At 35.7% G+C, this 21,205-nt stretch overlaps 2 protein-coding genes across 3 annotated transcripts; both read right to left on the bottom strand.

The window, feature by feature from the left end:
* Window positions 1-7,729: 7,729 nt before the first annotated feature.
* On the bottom strand, window positions 7,730-11,009 carry LOC113275454 (alpha-dioxygenase 2-like). The gene is made up of 8 exons (XM_026524960.1): window positions 10,528-11,009; window positions 10,177-10,437; window positions 9,874-10,023; window positions 9,525-9,691; window positions 8,858-9,445; window positions 8,572-8,774; window positions 8,242-8,485; window positions 7,730-8,154 (listed from the first exon to the last, which is right to left on the bottom strand). The coding sequence occupies exons 1-8, from the start codon at window positions 10,609-10,611 to the stop codon at window positions 7,929-7,931; spliced, it is 1,923 nt and encodes a 640-aa protein (XP_026380745.1). The 5' UTR covers window positions 10,612-11,009; the 3' UTR covers window positions 7,730-7,928.
* Window positions 11,010-12,751: 1,742 nt separating this feature from the next.
* On the bottom strand, window positions 12,752-18,530 carry LOC113275452. Of its 2 annotated transcripts, none has more exons than XM_026524958.1 (13): window positions 18,146-18,530; window positions 18,032-18,066; window positions 17,840-17,921; window positions 17,674-17,752; window positions 16,997-17,131; window positions 16,798-16,925; window positions 16,007-16,063; window positions 15,626-15,782; window positions 15,321-15,540; window positions 14,045-14,155; window positions 13,715-13,840; window positions 13,565-13,616; window positions 12,752-13,170 (listed from the first exon to the last, which is right to left on the bottom strand). In XM_026524958.1, exons 1-13 carry the CDS (start codon window positions 18,389-18,391, stop codon window positions 13,018-13,020), a joined length of 1,581 nt encoding a protein of 526 aa, XP_026380743.1. In that variant the 5' UTR covers window positions 18,392-18,530; the 3' UTR covers window positions 12,752-13,017. The 2 variants fall into 2 exon arrangements, with proteins under 2 accessions (XP_026380743.1, XP_026380744.1); XM_026524959.1 differs by having other exon boundaries at window positions 17,048-17,131.
* Window positions 18,531-21,205: the final 2,675 nt, after the last annotated feature.

Below are 21,205 nucleotides of genomic sequence, written 5' to 3'. Positions count from 1 at the left end.
TTACTGGAAAGTTTGGTGAGCATGGCTAAATATAATTGATGTGGGTTTTTAATTCCTGCCCCCTCTTGAGAAATAATTTTATATATACCTGCCCACGATTGAATCCTCCTTATCTTTTGAGCCCATCTTTGTTCCACCAGAAATTTCTTTGAATCCGGTCCAATTGATCTAAAGTTTCTTTGGGCAGAGCAAGAACTTGCATTTGATAAGTTGGATAGGCTTGAAGAATAGAATTTATTAGCATGTCCGCCCCGCCTGAGAGAGAAGCTTAGATTTCTGACCTTGTAGAGCAGAATAATACCTTTGTAGAAGAGGTTTAAAGTTCTGTTTTCGTTTCTTATCAGAAAAGAATGGTGGGCCCAAGTACTTTTCATTTTTAGTCATCAAAGGGACTTTTAGGATTTTTGCGATTATTTTTCCATGTCTTGGATGTATTCGGCGGATAAAATAAGTTCCAGATTTTTGAAGGTTTACCATTTAACATGTTATGTCCCCGAAAATTGATAAAATGGCTAATCAATTTTTCGCTTCTCCAAATGCGCTTTTATGAAAAGAAAGCAGTCATCAGCGAAAAATATATGAGAAATATTCAGAGCATTTTAGAGTTTCTTTTTTTACGATTGCATTTTTAAGAAGTCTGCAAAGAATTTCCATACAGATTAGGAAAAGGTAAGGAGAGAGTGGGTCTCCTTGTCTTAAACCCCTAGAATTCTTGAATTTTAGGCCTATGGAACCATTAAGGACAATGGAGAAAGAGGTGTTTGATATGCGTTGCACAATAATATTTACGCATGAAGAGTTAAATCAAAATGATATCATAGCTTTTATAATGAAACTCCACTACCTTATCAAACGCTTTAGATAGATCCAATTTAAGGGATAGGTAACCTTTTTTTCTCTTTGGAGATTTTCATTTAGTGTAGAAGTTCGTGGGCTATGATAATGTTATCTGTAATTAGTTTACCCGGAAGGAACGCCGGAAGTTCTGTACAACATAAGTCTCTTAAAATTTCTTGTTTCTCATATGTGATTAATGTGATACCTTTATATGTATAAAAATATTAAATATATGTGGTTCATGTAATACTTTTACATTTTAGAATGTAAAATACTACATATATCTCGTAATTCTATTTGAATAGTCTTTTGTTTTTCTAATTTTTTCATTTGTTGAGCTTCTTACTTGAAATCACAATTTAGTTTTCAAAAACATTATAAGTTTTATTGCGTTGCAATGAAAAAATAATATATAACATTGTGATTCAGTCGATGCATTTATGCAAGTATATTGTTGGTTTATTATGTCCGACAAGTTAAAGTAAATAATATTTTTTGTATAGATGGAGCATAATTTATAAAAGGTCACGAATACTCCATTGAGTCTTCTCCTTATTGAGTCATCTAAGAAACCGATTGTGGTCACCAATAAAATAGGAAATCTTATTTTATCTTTTTACATATTATTCCACTTGCTCATTTACTTTATCATTTTTTACTAAACAGATGCGATGGAAAAGAAGTGGTTGTAGAATAAAGTACTCGATTGCAGTGAACTTTTATATAGTTTTAGACATAAAATTCAATCATTAACATTACATTTTTGGTGATCATGCGTTTCAATGTGCTAAAGATATTGGATATAAGTTTCGCCATGATGTTGTTCGTGATGTTGTCATTGATATTTGTTACAAAGCTAATGTACATGCGCGCAAGGAGGTTTTTCTCGGTCTTCAGTCGGATGATGGCAAAGATCTAAAACCTGCTGATATCCTTGTCCTTAACTGGGAAAATGGTCAAGATGTTTCTATGGATGTTACAGGTGTCTCTCCATTCACTGATGATGGTGTCCGCTCCTTCGCTCCTGGTAAAGCTATTTCTGGTGTGGTTTCACGTAAGCGTACCAAATACTCGGATAAGTGTGTTGCACATGGTTATGGTTTGGGTGTTCTAGCTTTCTCTACCCTAGAGGAACTTGGTGAGGACACTCTGGGTTTTTTTCAAGCGTCTAAGGAATTGTTTGGTTAGCAATGACGCTAGTAGTGGCTTAGATAGTTTTATTTTTTATCGTTTAGGCGTTGCAATTCAAAGAGGAGTTGGGGCCAACTTGTCGCTAGGTTTCCAATCAAAAGCTTTGTGTAATCCATTTGTTTATTCTTATTATTATTGATTTGAAAGAAGAAGGTGAAATTAAAAATACAAAGAGAGAAATGTTGAGGATCAATTTGGAGCTTTATCAATGGTGAAAGATAAGTTATGGTTATTGTGGGAAATGGAGAGGAAAACAACAACAAAAAGTAAAATCCCTAAATTTCTTACTAACGGTGGCTGATCCCGAAAGACTCCAGCCATCACCAACGCTTCTGTTAGATTTGACAATCGTCTTTCCAATCCCGTCCCCGACGAACATCAACATTGTTTTCTTTCTCACTACTTGAACATTTTCAAAGTAGGCACCCTCTTTGATATGGATGACGAATCTTCTAGTTGACGACTCTGGTGCAACTTCAACAGCTTGACTAATTGTGGTATAATTCTCATTTCCATCTTTTGCCACCACTAAATCATAACTCATTCCACTGACATCAGTAGATTGGAACAATCTCCTGTCCATTTTCGTAACCCATGGTGTAAAACCGTCCGCCATCTCTCCGTAACCTGGAAAAACTTGCTCATCCTTCATATTTTTCTTCTTATTCTCTTTAGGGATTTTGTCTAACATTGCCAGAGAGATAGATACCAAATTAGAGATCTTATACATTCTTTCTCGAATTTGTCTTCTTATTTTTCCATCATTGTGTACGAACTCATCAAGGAAACTATGTTGGTTAGTCATCGCAAAACTGAGCAATGTCTTTAAATGGTTGTACCTCTCTGTACATTAACATTTTTATCTTATAACATGTGTTGTTTCAATCACAAATCTCTCAAAAGTGTCGAAAACCTTGCTTGGATTAAGACTTTTCTGTTTATTCTCGCTTCTCTAATATCATACTTGTTCCAAGTTGTTAATTGTAAAGTTTGTTCTTCTTCATGCAGGTATGACGTAGAGGCTATTTATTTTGAAGAAGGTGTTAGGACTGCAGACGGCAAAATATGGAAACAAGTCTGCTGCAAGTATAGCGTACGTTCCTTTAGTTTCCTTGAGTTATAATATTAATATTCCAACATTTTATTTAATGAACTTTGCCCACCGAAATAGGAAATAATAGTGTCTCCCATTGTTGCGAATAATCTGTTGAGGTAAAATGGGAAAGCTATGTATTTTACTATTTCTTGATCTGTTGTGGCACGGTTATAATATATAGCTTTAAAAGTTACTAGATACACCTCGTTCGAATTAAATCCCTAAATTTGACCGTTCAATATACAGTTTTAAAAAGATTCATTCCTTTTTGGTGCTATCTTCTTCATAAATTTTTAAAATCATTTTCACACTTTTATTTCATCATTTTTGGCAATCAATCATAATATTATAAAAATGTCTAAGATTCCAATTTTATTGTCACTCTCTCTATAAACTGGTATCATCAATCATCACTCTACATACTATTATTATCAATCATCAAAGAGAAGATTAAGGATGATGTTTTAAGAATCAAATATGAAGAAGATTACCCTAGAATTATCATCAACTATTAAGAAGTTAATCATAACGATCTCATCTTAATCTCAAGACCTAGAGATGAGAGAAACCTAATCCTTGTTCTTCCAAATTCAACTTGTGAGATTCCTGAAAATCTCATTCACGAAATCTATTATTACAACGTCATCAAATTTCAATTCTATGCAAATCACTATGTACTCCACCACCTAATGAATATCATCTATATTATAAATTAGATTATGGAGAAATTTTTTATCGTGTTGCGTGTGATGGATCCTTTTAGTTCAACAAAGTAAAAGAAAATGGTGGATTTTGAGCTACTATTACTGATTACAAAGGAAATATTATTTTTACATCAGACGGAAAATCTCAGTTTCATAGTAACTCTCTTTATTGATGTTTAGAAAATCTCTCAAAACTAAACACAAGCTCTAATCTTGTTCATATGATCAACCACAGTTTTGGTGATCATATATATATAGAACTATGAATTCCTTTTCCTAGTCCTATTACCTTATTACATGTCTTTCCTTTTCTTAGAACTAGATGACTTCTAATTCCCTTAGGATTACATCAATTTCCTAATCTTGTCCTAACCAACTTGTTAGTGACTTCTATGTTGAAGTTAATCCAACATTCTCCCCCTTAAGCTTCAACTGTGCTTGTGAAAAATCTTGTACGTATTATAGTGCTCTCGTCTCCCATTAATTGGTATCAGAGCTTGTCTACACCGAGCCATGGGAGACGAGAGCACCATCATACGTATAAGATTTTTCACAAGCACAGTTGAAGCTTAAGGGGGAGATTGTTGGATTAACTTCAACATAGAAGTCACTAACAAGTTGGTTAGGACAAGATTAGGAAATTGATGTAATCCTAAGGGAATTAGAAGTCATCTAGTTCTAAGAAAAGGAAAGACATGTAATAAGTTAATAGGACTAGGAAAAGGAATTCATAGTTCTATATATATATGATCACCAAAGTTGTGGTTGATCATATGAGCAAGATTAGAGCTTGTGTTTAGTTTTGAGAGATTTTCTAAACATCAATAAAGATAGTTGTCTTTATATAAGCTAAGTTTCATCTTGCAGTTGCCATTACCTGTATCACGAGATTGAAGGAGTGCGGATTCTTATGTTAGTATGTGATAAGCTAAAAGTTAATAATGTTGCATTTATTCACCGGTTGTAAGTAAGGATGCAATCTGATTTTCGAAGGATGGATACGTATTCACTGCAACAGATATTAAAAGATTCAAAGATTATACCTGTGAACTTGCTATGAAAGTCAGAAGTTTTATACACCAGCAATGTTAGAAAGCTCTCATTATCATACCGTGGAAAAAGTTATAATTCAGACCAGTCATATAGTTTAGTGAAGAGTGGGCGAAGACGTGAATTCCTGAACGACGGCTAGAGGCGAGAAATCTTGGAAAAAATTCAATAACGTATCAATGTTATCTTATTGTACTTACTATATTACGTTCATCAACATAAAGTGTTCAAAACACGGTAAGTATAAATAAATCAATCAGTACTGTCATGTTGTCCAATTGATAATATATTATCTTATTGGTCATACACCGAACTGTCATGTTGCCCAATTGAATTAGGGACAATCAGGACAATGATGAAACGCGAAAAAAAATTAGGATACACTTGGCATTTCCGAATTTGTCCCGACCCGAAATGACCGAAGTCCCTGAGTTAGGAATTTTAATATTCCACCCCTTATTTTGTCAATCACAATACGGACGTCCCCCAATAGGATATTTCCCCTAGTTAAATCCTCTTTTTTAGTAAACTTGGTACCACGAATTCTAGCAGACATTTCTTCAAAGTGAGAGATATTAAGAGTTTTAGAAAGAAAGAAGAAGATGTGAATTTGAAAATGAGAAGAATCGAATTTATAGGGTGAGAAATAAAATAAATCCGTTGGAAATTTAGTCATTGGTGGCCGAAGTAAAACCGCGCGACTTTACCATGACCGCCCGTTTCAATTACCAACGACTATTTTATTTTTTTGTTATAAATACAGCACTAGGTTTGATTCTCAATCAAACTAACAGATTTCTTTCTTAGCCAACAACATCCACCATGTTTTCTAAAGGCAAGGCGAAACAAATATTATGTGTCGAAGCAAAAGAGGTTTGTCCATTATGTTTCATGGATAACCGCAGTCTTATGCAATGCCCTTGAATGTATCAAAGTGTCCGCGAGAAGGTTGTTCACGAATCATAATGGTGATTGAATCACAACCGTAAAATCTAAGGTATTTGCAATGTCAAGATCCTAACTGTCCAGAGGAACCACATATGTTAGATGATGCTATGCAAGGTTAAAGAAGAAGAAGAAAAGTTTGCAACATTTTGCAAAAACTTCAAACTTAAATCCAAATTGAAGAAGAAGTTATTGCACTGCAAGCATTGTGGATACGGAGATCACAAATACAAACATTGTCTACAGAGAATCAGTGGATGCTCAAAGCCCGATTGCAGGACTTTTATGCATTTGTGCACTTCTACTGAAGAAGACACGTGTGGAATGCATTTCTGGAAACGTCCTAGGTGTTTTTTGGTGAAGTGGGCTGATTAAAGTTGAGGGACAAATCGATCCACTACAGTATTATGTTATTTAGTTTGGTGTTTATTTTGTGTTATGATTAGGTAAACTAAACATGTGGATACCTTCACATTTTCACCATCAATATCATAACTAATTTAAACCTTTCTTATAAATAAAAACATATTACATTGGATTAAACAACCACATCATACATGAGAACAAAAGAAATACATTAGATTAAAACAACTACTACATATGCGTCAATTCCCGTCCTCATTTAATTGTCGGGTTGTGGAATTCCTAGGGTGATGTAGGGATCGAATCTGTTGAGCACCCTAAGAATGTTAAAACAAGCTTGGAAGGCGAAGGTCCGCCGTGTGATACCTCCCACATCGCTAGTGTTCTGGGTTCCACTTCATGTTCAGCTTCACCGTTGAGTTTATTTTTGTGATTATGCTCTAGTACACCTAGGAATTCCGATACATGACGACTAATTACACTAAAACAATGCGACAATCCGTGAGAATCACGCCCATAAATGTTCCATGTTTGAGCGGCGAACATTATATAAACTTTCTCCTAGAAACACAATGTCGATTCGGCTACATTCCTATCGACAACCATCTTGTGTGTGAAAAACAAAGGCTCTACAAATAGCTAAATCCTCGTGTTGAGTGAATCTAACACCACGAACTCTGGGAGGTATTTTTGTAGATGATTTGAGAGTGAAGATATTTATAATATGTGAATTTGGAGTTGAAATGAGGAGTATTTATAGAATTTTTAAGCTGTCTGGATTTAGCCGCTGGCGGTTTTGGATCACGCTCTGGAAGATTAAACTTCAGACGCTGGCGTTTGAAGGAAAAACTGGCAGTTTTATATCAAATGCCAGTGTTTTTGGATCACCCGCCAACGAGTCTTGTTCCTCCATGCGGTTCATGATCAAGTGCGCGCCTAATCTTCGGCCGCACTCAACAAACCCTCAATTTTACTGGTTTTCCCATCTTTTTTTCAAATTTGTTGAGTCCATAGTGGGTGCAAAATGAACAAATATAGGAACTGCTCTTCCACATATCTCTCAGGTTCTTTTCTCCGTCGTTTTTGTAACTCTACGTCACAAGGTGTCTCCACACAAATAGGAGTATCGCAAAGTTTAATTTTCAAATTAAAATTGAAAAGTTATTACGCTGCAACAGTGATGAATGGTGGATTTTTATGACAACCTCGAGAAGAAAATGATTTTGATTTTGTGAATGAAGAAAATATTAGAAATTGAATTTTAGGGGCATGTTAAGAAAAGAATGAGGGAAATAATGTAAGATAAGAGACTGAAAGGTCATTTGATTTGTAACGAAAAATCAACCTTTTGATTATGTGTGTATATCGAGATGGTTTCGAACTTTTAGAATAAAACCTCTTTGTGAGAAATTAGAAAAGAAAAATGGAAAAATAAATTAAATTGGTCTAATTTTACGAAAATTTATATATCTAAACAAATGAAATGTGGTACAGTGTCTTCTCGGCCTAATTCTGAAATACAAGATATCGAGCCACTTCAAAATAGTCGAGAGGTTGAACCGGGGCCTTCTAGTCATATATGAATACAGTTGGTGCTTTAAGAACTTGCATAGATCTTTTCAACTTACGGTATACACAAACTATCCGTGTCGTCGTTATACTAACTCTCCAAGAATATTGTACATTACAAACTCAAACTCAAACTCAGGGTATCTCTGTATATTTGGAGCAATTTAAGCTGATTAGGGTGCCGGACGAAGATATAAAGGTATACAGTTTGTTGGCGTAGGTGATGAATCCCATACAGAAAATGCACTTGAACTTTTCATCCATTTCCTTGTCATTTCAGGATAATGTCGGCCGATCACATCTCTCAAACTCTCAGTTTTGTTAACCCATTCTAATCCTTTCTCGGTATAAGTTCGAGAATTGAAATTTGTTGTAAAGAAACGATCAGCTTCCAACCTCCTACAGTTATCAGTAAGTACATTAGCTACTCATATAATCATTTCAGCTGTAGTACGACGATGAATCAAATATAATCATGTATATTACCTTGACGCAATTAATAGAAAGATGAAGAAGGCAGTTTCGCTTATTGCGAAACCCTTTATCTTCTTCTCTGCATGAAGACCAACAAGTAGATCAAGTTTCTCAATATCGTCCTCATACACGTCATGAAGAGCTTCAATAACCTCAACATCGTCCGTCAAGTCTTCCCATTTGCTTATAGGAATCATCAACAAATTCCTTCGGAACTCGTTATATCGAGCCACTCCCCTTTCCCGATCTCTATAAACTAATAAATATTTAAACATAACTCGTCATGATAAATACAAGCGCACTTAAATATAGAAGTAGATAACAAAATAAGAAGAGAATTACTTTCTAAGGCAGCCATGTCAACTGGATCGGGTCTATCTTCGCCATCGATATCATGAGCTACAAGGTTTCTCATCCATGAAGGATAATTCCATAACGTTAGTGCCCCACTTGCTTGATGACCCATTGACACCATCATCTTCTCCATTCCAATTTCAGAAAGTCTCTTCTCACCTTCTTTGCCTATCATTTCTCTCATAGCCATCCTATTACACAAACAAAGTCTCCAGTTAGCGAGAGGAATCGAGAGATAAAGAACGGTGACGGAGTAGTATTTAATATTACGTACTCTTGAGTGATAGGAGGGCATTCGTCCATGGAAGACGAGTTGGTGTCCCTTAGCTGAAGTTTATCAGGAAGAAGTGAATGCATTCTATAAACACTCACAAACTCTTCAGTCAGTGAATAAGGAATGCCATGGTCTCTTGGTGCTTTAAGACCAACTAACCCACTGAATATCGGTCCACAGAAATGTCCAAACATATCCTTAATTCTCTTTCCTAGAAATCCATACCAGTTGATTCTCATCCCCGCTACAAGAGTATCAGTCTTTAAAAGTTCTACTGTCCAATCGATGGTATGAATTTTCGCAATGACCGCGGAAGTCACTAGGCGCGCATGTTGGTAGAGCTTTTCGTCGTCAAATTCAGGATAATGCACCATGAGCATGTCACAAACAGTATTGTGTTCTTTGACAAATAAAGCCTGCAAGAGTGAAAAACCAGCCCAACAATTTCGAACATCCCCGGATATTGGTATCCCTTTCTCGTCGTGTTCAAGTAATCCATCTTTGTCTGATATCCTAAGCTTGCCATCTTTGAATGATCTGATTCTTTCCATACCTTCTTTGTTATTCCCGTATATTACACTCCCATCCCTGTTCAAAATCTCAACTAGTTAAAAAAACAAACTAATTAGCAGGTGCTCTAGTTTTAGTTTTGGAAACTAATTCTTACCACCAAGGAGTTCTTGTGTTAAGAGATCCAGTGTTATTCATCAAGAAGTTGTTACCCTTGGACGGCCAACCAGCAGTAGTATTAGTTGGAACTTGTTTGGTTTTAAGAAACTTGAATGATTTCAGTGGACATGCATCGGCAATGTTGTCAGGAGCCCTTATTTCCACCTGCATAAAAAAAAACATAATCCACAGCATTAGTTGTGTTTCATATCTACCTACCTTATCTTCAGTAGAATAAATACCCACTAGGCCACTACTACATGTCTGTAATATTGACGGATGTGTTTCAATGGTAACCCCATAAACTAAAGCATACATTATTACAGTATATGGATGATTATCTAAACCTGCTGAGTGTCTTCCATATGATCAATCCAGTCGTGAATCATGAATTGTATCCATGAACATGCAATCAAGTTGAATTGTTTCCCGTTGTCTATGAACTCTTTCCTCGCCAATAACTTTGCTGCAACGACTGATGGGTGTGGCTCAAGCAGCTGTTATTCATGTATATTAGTCAATAAATGAAAAAAAGGAAAACTTATACCTTAGCATTAAGCTTATAATCGCGTGAAACCATCTGAATGAAATTTTGGTCAGTGATAAGTCTGATATATCACCGAGCTAATTATAGAGCCGGTTTATTTTACCTCGTAGGGTAAGTTTGAAGGAGGCATATTACGACTGAAAAATGTACCCTGGCTACCAATCCGATCATCTGATGGATGGTTACATTTCCCATCAGCTGTCCGATAACAATACTCATCGGTGTCATATTTTCGACCCTTGATGTCTCCTACGTGCAAAAGATTATAACGTTGATGCAAATGCCTCCTGATACCAAGGTAAGCTACTCCAAGTAGAACCGGCAGTCTATGCCAAACTTCATATTTGTCCATCCAATGTATAATCTAAGCAAAACAAAACCAAACAAGTTTAGTTAGCTCAACTGGTAAAAAGTACTCCTAATAAAGAATAATTAAAGAGGTGGTGTGTATTACATAGAACAGGAAAGCATCAAAGAAAGACATCTTTGCTACTATAGGCTTGAGTTGAGGATGAACAAAATTTAAACTGAAACCCATTTCTTTTTCTCAAAGCTAAAGTTTCTTCGATGTAAGCTAATTTAGTAAGGGAAGTGTGAGTGTTTTGAGAGATGGAGTCGATCAAGAAGTTAGTGAGTGATGGTATGAGCTTGCTCTATAGGTAAGAAAGCAATGCTAGATCTGCTTGTCTTATATATATGTGAAGAAAATCCAAAGATGAGTACAAAAGATTTGAGTATCGAATATTCACTAACGCAACCTTTATTAAAATGGAAGTATATAATTCTAGAATTAATTGCATGCAATTCAAAGAAGACTAAGAAAATAAGAAAAAGAGTCAAAGAGCTTCAATACTGTAAAGTGACGAAGCTATGAAGTGGATGGCTTATCTCTCGGACCTACATATGAACTAGGAGTAACTCCGGTCGGTACATTCAAAATTTTCCAGATCAGAAAGCTTCTGATAAGATCGGGTTCCTATGGATCATGCATGATAAAAGAAATTTTGACGAACTGATTACAACTATGCTTGGCATGCAGAGCCAAGTAAAGGCAAGGTGACCTTCGTTGCCTGACCATTGACTGCGAACTGATTGGTACATGTCTGACATATTGAAGGGTTCAAATGAGATCATTCATTTACATAGTGTGCACAGGATGGGTCTTCTGGTGACTCATGTTGCAAGTAGGATTAAACTACTGCAACACAATCCAACTCGCGATCGATCACATCAGTCCCAATCTCAACTGTAAACTACTCCTTCATAAATGTGAAGTGTGGTTTAATCCTGCTGACTTTTTCAGTGTACCACTTACTGGTGAGTGGTGACTCACTTTGCCACTTGGCATTAATGTGCAAAGGGGATGTAAATAAGTGCACCAACCAACAAGAACACCCATTTATATTAGAATGAGCAAGACCATGGTTGGTTGTGAAAATGTTTGGACCCATTCATCATAAATTTGCCCACGGAAGCATACGCCTTAGATTAGGTTAATTGACTTTGAGAGATGTCAATGAGACACCAGCTGTGTTAACAGCTCAATTAATCAACCATTTCGTAAGGTGTTAATCAACCATTAATTCTGATAATGCATGGTTGAAGTAGACAGATCATAGACCACGAGTATATGGGTTGCAGGGTTTCATACTCACAGACCGTGCTTAACTGAACAGTTGTGCATTCTTCACTTAAGCATAATGGTTGCGTTGGATGGTTAGTGGTGATCTGATGTCCACAGTTGCAGTATCTATCCAAGATTTGTTCCATGTAATTAGTATGCTCGTACCAACTAACATATGTTTGTGGACGTAATTTCTCATGTCATGCGATTATACTTCTATAGAACTGGACCAACAGCATGGTATACATCATATGTGGCATTCTTTGATAGGTTGATCAACTGGACCGACCAGAAATCCTATTAAGGAATGTGCATTCGTTGCTGCACTGGACCGACTAGAAATCCTAAAAAGTAATGTGGCATTCTCTCGTAGGTTGCTCAACTAAACTGACCAGAAATCCTTAAGGTCAATACACCTCCGTTAGTAGGAAAAAAATACTATAAATTAAAAATGAATATTGGCGTCTCTTTTCCAGAAACAGAGAATGTACAGCAGGCTGTTGGTAGTCCAATTTAGTGGAGTCCTCAAACTGAGAACATAATTTAAATTTGGAACAATATGAGGGAGAAAAGGGGAGACTAGTCCATAAAACTACTCTTTTTTTTTCTTTTTTTGATCAGAATCCATAAAACTACTTACTAAAACTAACCGATGAATTTCCAATGTCAAATTAACAATTTTTGGAAGAGTGCGCAAAACTGGAGCTTAAGTCTGATTTTATGCGTCATCTTGAAATTGGGTTTACAAGGCATTTCAATGACTAGAAAGAGTGTAACCCACCTTGAAATTTCGGGTTTTTAATAAAAATTTTTGAAGGGAAAAAAAGGAGAAAAACAGAGAATAATGTAGCAACGTAAGTTAAACTTTCATTTTCAACCGTAACCCAAGTTTCTGACAACATTTCTTGCTCTTCCGAGTAAAGACAGATAGCCTCAAAAGAAAATGAAAAAGGATAAAGTTGGCCAAAATTTAAAAAGAAAAAATAAACAAACAGGTAACAAAGCCAAAGCTTCTGGAACTTAAATCCGTATACTGCAACCATAAGGAACCATGGAACACGGAAATCGAGATAAAATAAATAAGCACAAGATAACACCGCCTTGTGGTAGAACTAAATTAATCTAATCAACCCTTGGTGATTGCAGGAAAAATTTTCCAGTACACCACTTTTGACATCTTTCTTTCGGCATTGCTTTCCTTAAGGTGTATCAACCATAACATAGAAAGAAAAGAAAAGAAAAGACATTATTATAAACATCGACACCATGTAACAAAATATTATTAAAATGGGTGCATCCTACGGGGCTCCGTCACTGGCTTTAGTCTGCATCACCAAGTCCATCACTTCCATCGCCCCTCTTGGATATAGGAGCAAACTGAGAGCCCGGTTTCTTTGTTTGTGCAGCAACTTCAGCATTCTTGCGCAGAACAGCACCGGGAGATGGATATGGTCGTTGTTGAAACAAAGGACCCTGCAAATATGCATACCCAACATCAGAAAAACACCAAATTAATAAGACTCCTCATCATCACTAACAAAATCAATTCGATTGTTCTAGTATTTCTTTCAGGAAGTCAGTCAGAGCTACCAGAAAAGCTCATGGATTGCCCAACACTGAGACCATTTTGTGAAAATTGTGCGCTTCAGAACAGCTTCTTTGCTCTAGGATTTATATTCCAGTGATGTTTATCTTTTCCCATAAAGTAATATATTTACCATCATTACCTTGGGCACCGACGTTCACACATGTGGCATCGAAATTAACATGTCCTTGAAGAATTGGGGATTTGAATCTAATTCTAATGCATGAGAGGATATATCTTTGCATGTACAAAAAAGCAAAAAATGGATCCTATGGTACATACTGTTGCAGTGGTATCTGCAGCTCGTGGTTGTACTCCCTTCAGACCGACAACCCTGAATATTGAAGATGTAAAAGACGATGTGGTTATTTTTTGACACATTGCCGTGGACACATAATGATGTGAACTTTGAATAGTAGACACATAATGTACCAGCCACCACGTGGTGCGTCAGAATAAGCACTTGGATCCATAGGATCCAACTCATCATCCTCAGTTTGTGTTCGCTTCTTGTTGAAACTTTTGATACCCTTGCCCACAGGGGGTTTTGAACTGGGCCTAGAAAATAGAAAATGAAATCATTAAGTTCAATCAACACATATTTCTTCTGTGGTTTCTAAAACAAAAGAAGATGTTCCTTTTGATTTTCCAGGATATCTTCAAACATGAATATAAACAAACTAGAAAAACGAATAAATGCATGCGCTGGTTGCACAGCCATAAACCCGAACCCATTAATGGTTAAATGTAATCCAGCTTTACCTATCATTTGATACTATCTTGTTCGAGTCTTCTCTGTTATTTGCAGTACTGCTGAATGGATGTTGACTATTATAATTGGGGAAGTGCTGCTGATAAGGAAGATTGAGAACCCTGCAATAAATAACATTAAAAATTCCAGATTTCAGATTTGTAACTAGTAGCCACCTTATCAAGCTTGTATCTGAGTGAAAACAAGAGTAATGAGGAACACTGCGCAGGTTGATATCTGTAGGATTACAGAAATTCCTTGTGAAGAAGAACAGGCATCAATAGTAATAAGTCAAGAACGCACTCAATACTCTCTATGATATAAAATTATCGAGATATTCTCCAGTAAAATGAAAATACGTAGAACTTTCAACTAGTTAACAACTGTAAAACACGAAACCAGGTCTACTAACATAAATAAAGAGGACCGACCAATCATTTGGAATGGAAATACAGCAAAAAAAAACTAAGGAAACACTAGAAGATAACTTTTGAAAGAAATACCAAGCTCCAATCTCAATATAAGCTTCAACATGAAAATAGTGCACTGAATAATAGGATGCCCACAAACATGGAAAGCATTCAGCTTGGGATCCTTTTGAACGCTTATCCACGAGTGCATCAAAGAAAATCAGTCAGAAAAGTATGTCAAGTATTTATATTGTCAAAAAGGCTCCAAATCTTCATACCACTTAGTTACTCTACATGACTCATCCATAAGGCCTTTGCGTGAAAAAATATTGAATGGCAAGATCTGCTTTTATGGTGCCAGGTTAACTGCAGATATCGTGGAGAAATAGTTTGCATTCTAAGTGATGTAATAATCTCGGACAATTTTGAGATAAGCAGCAAATGTTATTCTCTACTCTTTTTTTTTTCCCTTTGGTACCCAAATGCTCTTAGTCTAGTATTTATGTTCATGAACAGTTCGAAACTTCAAGTTATTCAGGAGCAGTACACTCTGACTTCTTGTCAATCTGATTTTCATTAACAAAAAATCTTAAAAGAACGAAGAATCAAAGAGATACACAAAAACATTGGAGCTGTGTGTTTAGCTTTTTGTGGTCTCGTTGGCTGCTACAGGTGTGGGTCAGTTACGCATGGTTCTATACCTAAAGACTTGTCGAATTGTGTGCAACACTTGGGTGACGTTATACTAAATTCAAAATGGAGCGTTGTTAGTTGAGTTAGTTATACCATACTGAATTGAGAATGCGAAACTACATGTAATATAAAAGAGGAGAAAGAAAGATTGGGAGAGATGCAAAGCACCATATTTCAGCTATACCTGGTGCAATGATTGCAGTACCCCCAAGCTTGGACAAGACCCAATCCCCATCCACCACATCCCATGCATTTAATTTGCATGAAGGATGAGCTTGACCCATTATTGTTGACTGTATTCCTAGAAGCCGTCTCGTTATTGTGCTGCAAGGGAACCTTCTTTAGTGATTCTGGGACTTCCCATTGTGATACATGTGTTTTTGTATTGAAATAGTATTTGCAACCTGTTGGAAGAAAAGAACTCTAAGTATTTTTCCAACTACAAACTCATTTAAACTAAATGATAAAAAGAACCAATCTACCACCCACCTGATGTTTCATCCAATGTTTCAATCCAATCTTGTTGTGGAGGTAAATATGGAGGTTGTGCACTACCAAAATTCTCAGAAGGAATCTCCCATTGGGTTTTCCCAGTACTTTCGTGATAGTAATATGACGAACCGGATGCTGGGTCCTTCGCCTCAACCTACACATGCAAGAACAAGAAACATTCATATATATTGGAAAGAGGGCTCCTAATTTTCACAGAGAAATAAGAAGATGGAAACCTAAGATTAAAGTAATGCAAAAGACTGAGACTGCCTTACAAACTGAAAAGAAAATTTGAAGCAAAAGCTTAAGAAGCGGCTGTAGCAAACACAGAGCCAAGATATGGTGATCATCAATAGTAATATTACAAAGAAGACTGACCCATCCAGGTGGCAACCTTGTCACAGCAGTGGCTTGATTTGGCTGTATGTCCAACTTCTGAAAGTTGATTGTTTTAATAAATTATTAGTAAGGTCATCAAATAATCAAAGAGATAAAGAAGAGTAGACTTAAATAATTAATAGATTTGCAGCAAGAATAGTTGAGAGTCATACAGCTTTCAACAACTTGATAAGGAAGTAACTAGCTGGAGATTTAAAGATGTGTTATGTCTTGGCACTAGGCAAGGTGACACCTAGAAGCACCTAAAAACCTCTTAGATGACGTCCAAACACATTCCACGTCTTAAACTTCAACAGCGGCCAATGTGTTTCTTGCGTGACATATTTAACTTTTTTTCCAAAATACTAAGCAACAACCTAATTTTGCCTGGTGACACTAAGGGACTGATGCGGAAGATCACTGCCTGGAAATATATAAGTTAACACAGGTGTGGCAGGTTTTATACATGTATGTTATGTCGCCTAAGTGTCACCTGTGACAATGCCTCACTGGAGTTACATAGACTATACCCCCCAAATGCAAAGTTGATAAACCATGGGTTAGGCAAGTGTCAGTAAACTGTATGGTCAACGGTTCATCTTTAAATGTTTCTTTAGCAATATCTCATTGGGCACTGGGACTATTTAACCAGGTTTACAACAACTACAAAATCTAAAGAGCATTTTTCAAAATAATTTAAACACTGACTTAGTTACGCAGAGAGGTTCTGGAATCTTTAGGTTATTCAAAGAAAAAGACAATTACGTTACCAAAAGGTTGAAATAGCTTACATTTGGAGTAGCTACAGAACTCCCTTTTCCTGTGTCCGCTTTAAGAATTCCCCTGGCCTTCAGCCTTTGCTTCAAATATTCAGGCAACTCCTTTGTTGAATCCTTTGACTCCAAGTCTTTCTCCTGATCTGGAAGGTTTGGGCCAATTTCACGATTCACCTCCAGAATTTGGTGAAGCATTAAAGATAGGAGCACTAACCTACTACAAATGACAATTCATGAACTAAGGAAACAGATATTTGGAGCATACTGGACGTGGTAGTAGAAGGCCTTGAGGCACCATAGTAAGCACTTCCACCTGGAGTACCATATCCATTTCCAATTTCATTGTTGCCTAACATAGGGAAAGCGAAAAAGAAAAAGAATCAGCAGAATGATCAATTAAAAAATAGAATGAGCATTCGCCTCTAAGAAGTCAATGGCTAAGTTTTTATATCATACACAAAATAATAAGCAACAAATGGTTATCGTGCACTAGACTACGTGCATGCACATTGCAAATATTATTAGGGTTTAGGACTATAATAATGATAAGCAAAGGTTTGACAATTTGACCTTTCCCTATACAACAAATACATTATTCTTGTAATTAGGGGGGAAAAGCATCAGCAGGCTGTCAACGTAAGAAAAGTGCAATAAGAGTGTGTTCATAAACATAGTGGGACATGTTGGAAATTTAAATGGTGAATAAAGGAAAAGCCTCAAATGGCTTATTTAAAGTCTCGCCAAAAAGAATACAGATAAAGATAGAGATCACAAAAACAGGTCCAATTTGTGGTACAACATGTGCATACTGCCTAAGATTCTCTTAATGTAAGACGTGGAATTCCCCCATTGAAACATCCATGTTGAAAAACAGCAAACTCCAAAATCTACCTTTTTCATGCAACCCAGAATTTCCACGTTTAGAAGCAATTTCTGCACGATGATCGGTAGTCATTCTCAACAGATGCCCCTAAGAACAAAGTAACCAAACAGCATAAGTACATGTAATATAGATTATAAATTCGATGAAAGGAGTTATTGAAATACATTTTTAAACCTTTATAGCAGTTGAGTCATATCTTCCTGAAAGAATGTCCCTGTCAGCTTCTACAGCATCATCTCCACCACCTCTTGCTTCTCTGAGCTCAAACATATAGGAGTGATGATAAGAATTAAAATTTAACTTCAAACTTCGAAAACTCAATTTGTAAAGACGAAAAACCTACTGAATTTAAACCCTAAAACTTACCTTTGAGTATGTATGATTTGTTGTGTAGCCAATTCCTGAAGATTATACAGAAACAAATAAATCTTAGTAAAAGGATGCAAACTTTGAATTATAATGGAACAGAAAGAAACTTACCTGTTCACGAAGAACAGCATCCTGAGCAGCAATTTCAATGGCATTCGTATTATGATCTTGTCCATGAAATCCTACATACCTAGAACTCTGAGAATAAACGTGGTCTGAATTTTGTATTGGTAGATTCTGAGGCTGGTATTCATTATGTGATACTAGGGTTTCTGGATTTGGTTCAATTTTCTGTCTTTTCTGAAGCTGATTTGTTTCTCCGCCAATTTGAGTTAGGGTTTCTAGTTCTGAACCCATTACCTACAAAACTTCAATGAAAATTTGCTGCTGCGAGTGTGGGATTATTTTGGGGCCCTAAAACTGGTTCTGTTGCAAATATGATTAAAGAGGGGACCGGGAAGCTCAGAGAACGTTATTTCCACACCCGTATTGAACAGCAGCGCTCTTATTTGCCTCCCTAAAACTAAGACGACCCAAAAGATAATGATCAAGGGGACTAGTTTTTCACCCGTGCGATGCACGGGTTATTTTTTCTCGCTCATGAAATTTATGTCCTTGTTTTAAAATTAATTTGATTAAAAATTGAAAAAATGTGATTAAAAACTAAAATAAATAAAGTTTAAAAGATATAAAATACACAATAAACTAATATAAATTCATGCAATGGAAGAAAAGAGTAATGCGACGTTTTATGAGTCTATGTACTATTATTCCAGCTCCATAAATTAGCTAAAATTCTCCAAAGTTCGATATTCTTAGAGTTTCTTGATCTCATGTTCCTGTTTTTCAGAAATTCTCAAAACAGCCTTGACCTTTTGGTATAAATTCTTACATATGGTCTATCATGTGACTTTTCTTTTTTTGATGTATTATAAACTCCTACAGCAAATGGATATCTAGCTAGCAGTTCCTCGGTTGTTTAATAATTTTTTGTCCAACTGCGGTAGTTCGATAGTTCTTTATATAATTGTGTTATTTTCAAAATAAATAAACAATGGGTTTGATGTCTTATCACATACTTGATACCGTGCATTTTTAATTTTCACTCAGAAAATATTTAACCAAGAATGGGGAATAATTAAGCATATTGTCTACCAAGTGGTCATAATACTTTGTTATCGATATAAAAAAATATCTTACCGGATATATCAACGAAAAACTTGGTTCAATTTTTTATTGCGGTTTCATTTCATGTTTGTCTTTCACAATAGTAACGGAACACTTAAATTTTCAGCTTGGCTGCAAAATGAATTACTAAATCTTGAAATCGCCCGAGATCCAGAAAACTGAAAATTATTTTTTCATGCCGAACAATATGTAATAACCTCCCACAAAAAGAAAAAAGCCAATCATTCACACATTAAAACTATCAACCAGGAGAGAAAAAAAAAAGTCAGGATGACATTTGACAAAAAATATTTCATGCCCATATATTAAGAAATGATAAATATCTTCTTCAAGTATTCATCTTAGAAAATACCATAATATGGTAAAGATGATAGAATCAATCAACGTATCAAACATTGATAAAATTTTGGTTTTCGGTACACTAATCATCAATTGTGCAAACCATTTTTGACTGAAGATTCCTCACATCATAGTAATTTGATTTAATTTTATTTCTTTTTAATCTAATTTTTTCCCTATTTTTGATGAGATGAACCTTACTAATTTTAACAAACGTTAGTTGATTCATGATAATATTATGATGTTGATTGATTCAAACAAAATGGTCATTTGATGTATCTTATACCAAAGTCCATTTAATGCTCAGTCGTTTCAGACATCTGCCAAATGATAATATTTTCTTTAATAATTGTTTGGCTCGGCTTGATTCGGAGCTGCATAAAAGATTATGTCTGTTATAACAGCCACCTCATTGATAATATTAGTCATTGGATACATATGATCATGTGGACTGAAAAGTTTGTCAAATGTCTTTGTTACCCGATTGCGACCCAAAAAAAAATCAAAAATTACAAATGAAAGATAGCTAGATATACGCGAACTACTATCATTGTTCACATCCACACACCATATCTTACACTAATTTATAAACCAGAATAGAGAAGTAATATCACCAAGCGTTTATATATGTCAAGGAACTTCAGTGCACTGTCTTTACTCAAAAGGGAATCTGTACTAACCAAAAAACTATGTAGCTTCCCACAAAATATTCCTATGCCAAAAAAGTTTGTATATCAAAATCCATGAAGAAGAGCAAACACAAAACAAATAGACCAGCTATCCACTTTTAAAAACATGAAAATTGCAGAGCTGGCTATTTTTTGTAATCAATTTTGAGGCTTGTGTGACACTCTATGAACTCTACTTATACTTATGTTGTCTGTTGGAATTTTTGAAAGAAGAAACCATCATGATGGTTTATGACACCACCAGCAAGCCATGACATCTATTCAACAGTCCCTGAACAAAACAATGAAGTGAATTTTAATAAATCACCGAAGCTACTTCTCTAATTGAAATGTTACGAAAAAATATGACAAAGGAAACTATATGGCCTAACACTATATGGCCTACAAATTAATGCTTTAGGGAGCCCTTACTCAACCGCAGCATCACTAAAGAGTGCATTGCAGAGAGCCACTGCAAGCTGTACTAAGATTAATAGAAGGGAACATACGTCATAGTTCAAACTGAAAATATTAGAAAAACCAAATATAATAAATATACTCACCATGGTCCTGTCTATAAAACATGTTTTTTTTGCAAATTTTCATCTCTGCTTCGCGGCAAAAACATCCTTACCATCAACCAGTTAACAAATACAAACCTAAGTGTAGACCATGAAATCCAATGTAAACATAAAGGGGGAAAAATTAACTACATTATAGGAAATACAAAAATGTAATGAATCAATCTGCAATAAGAATATGAAAGAATTTAGTAGTATAAGTCAGGATTTGCAGTAACTAACTTTATTCATTTAAGAAAAATTAACGCTCCGCTGCAAAATTAAAACATAATGACATAAATCAAAAGTGTTGCACAGACCGCTCTATGCATTAAATAATGCAATGTGCGACTTCCATTCATAATTGAGCGGCTTACACCTTGGTCTAATCGAAAAGAACCAAAAACTCACAGAAA

The sequence above is a fragment of the Papaver somniferum genome, chromosome 4, assembly GCF_003573695.1.
Source record: "Papaver somniferum cultivar HN1 chromosome 4, ASM357369v1, whole genome shotgun sequence".
In the NCBI taxonomy this organism is placed as follows: domain Eukaryota; kingdom Viridiplantae; phylum Streptophyta; class Magnoliopsida; order Ranunculales; family Papaveraceae; genus Papaver; species Papaver somniferum.
The sequence above is the reverse complement of the archived record's forward strand: the minus strand, read 5'-3'. Positions and strand labels throughout refer to the sequence as shown.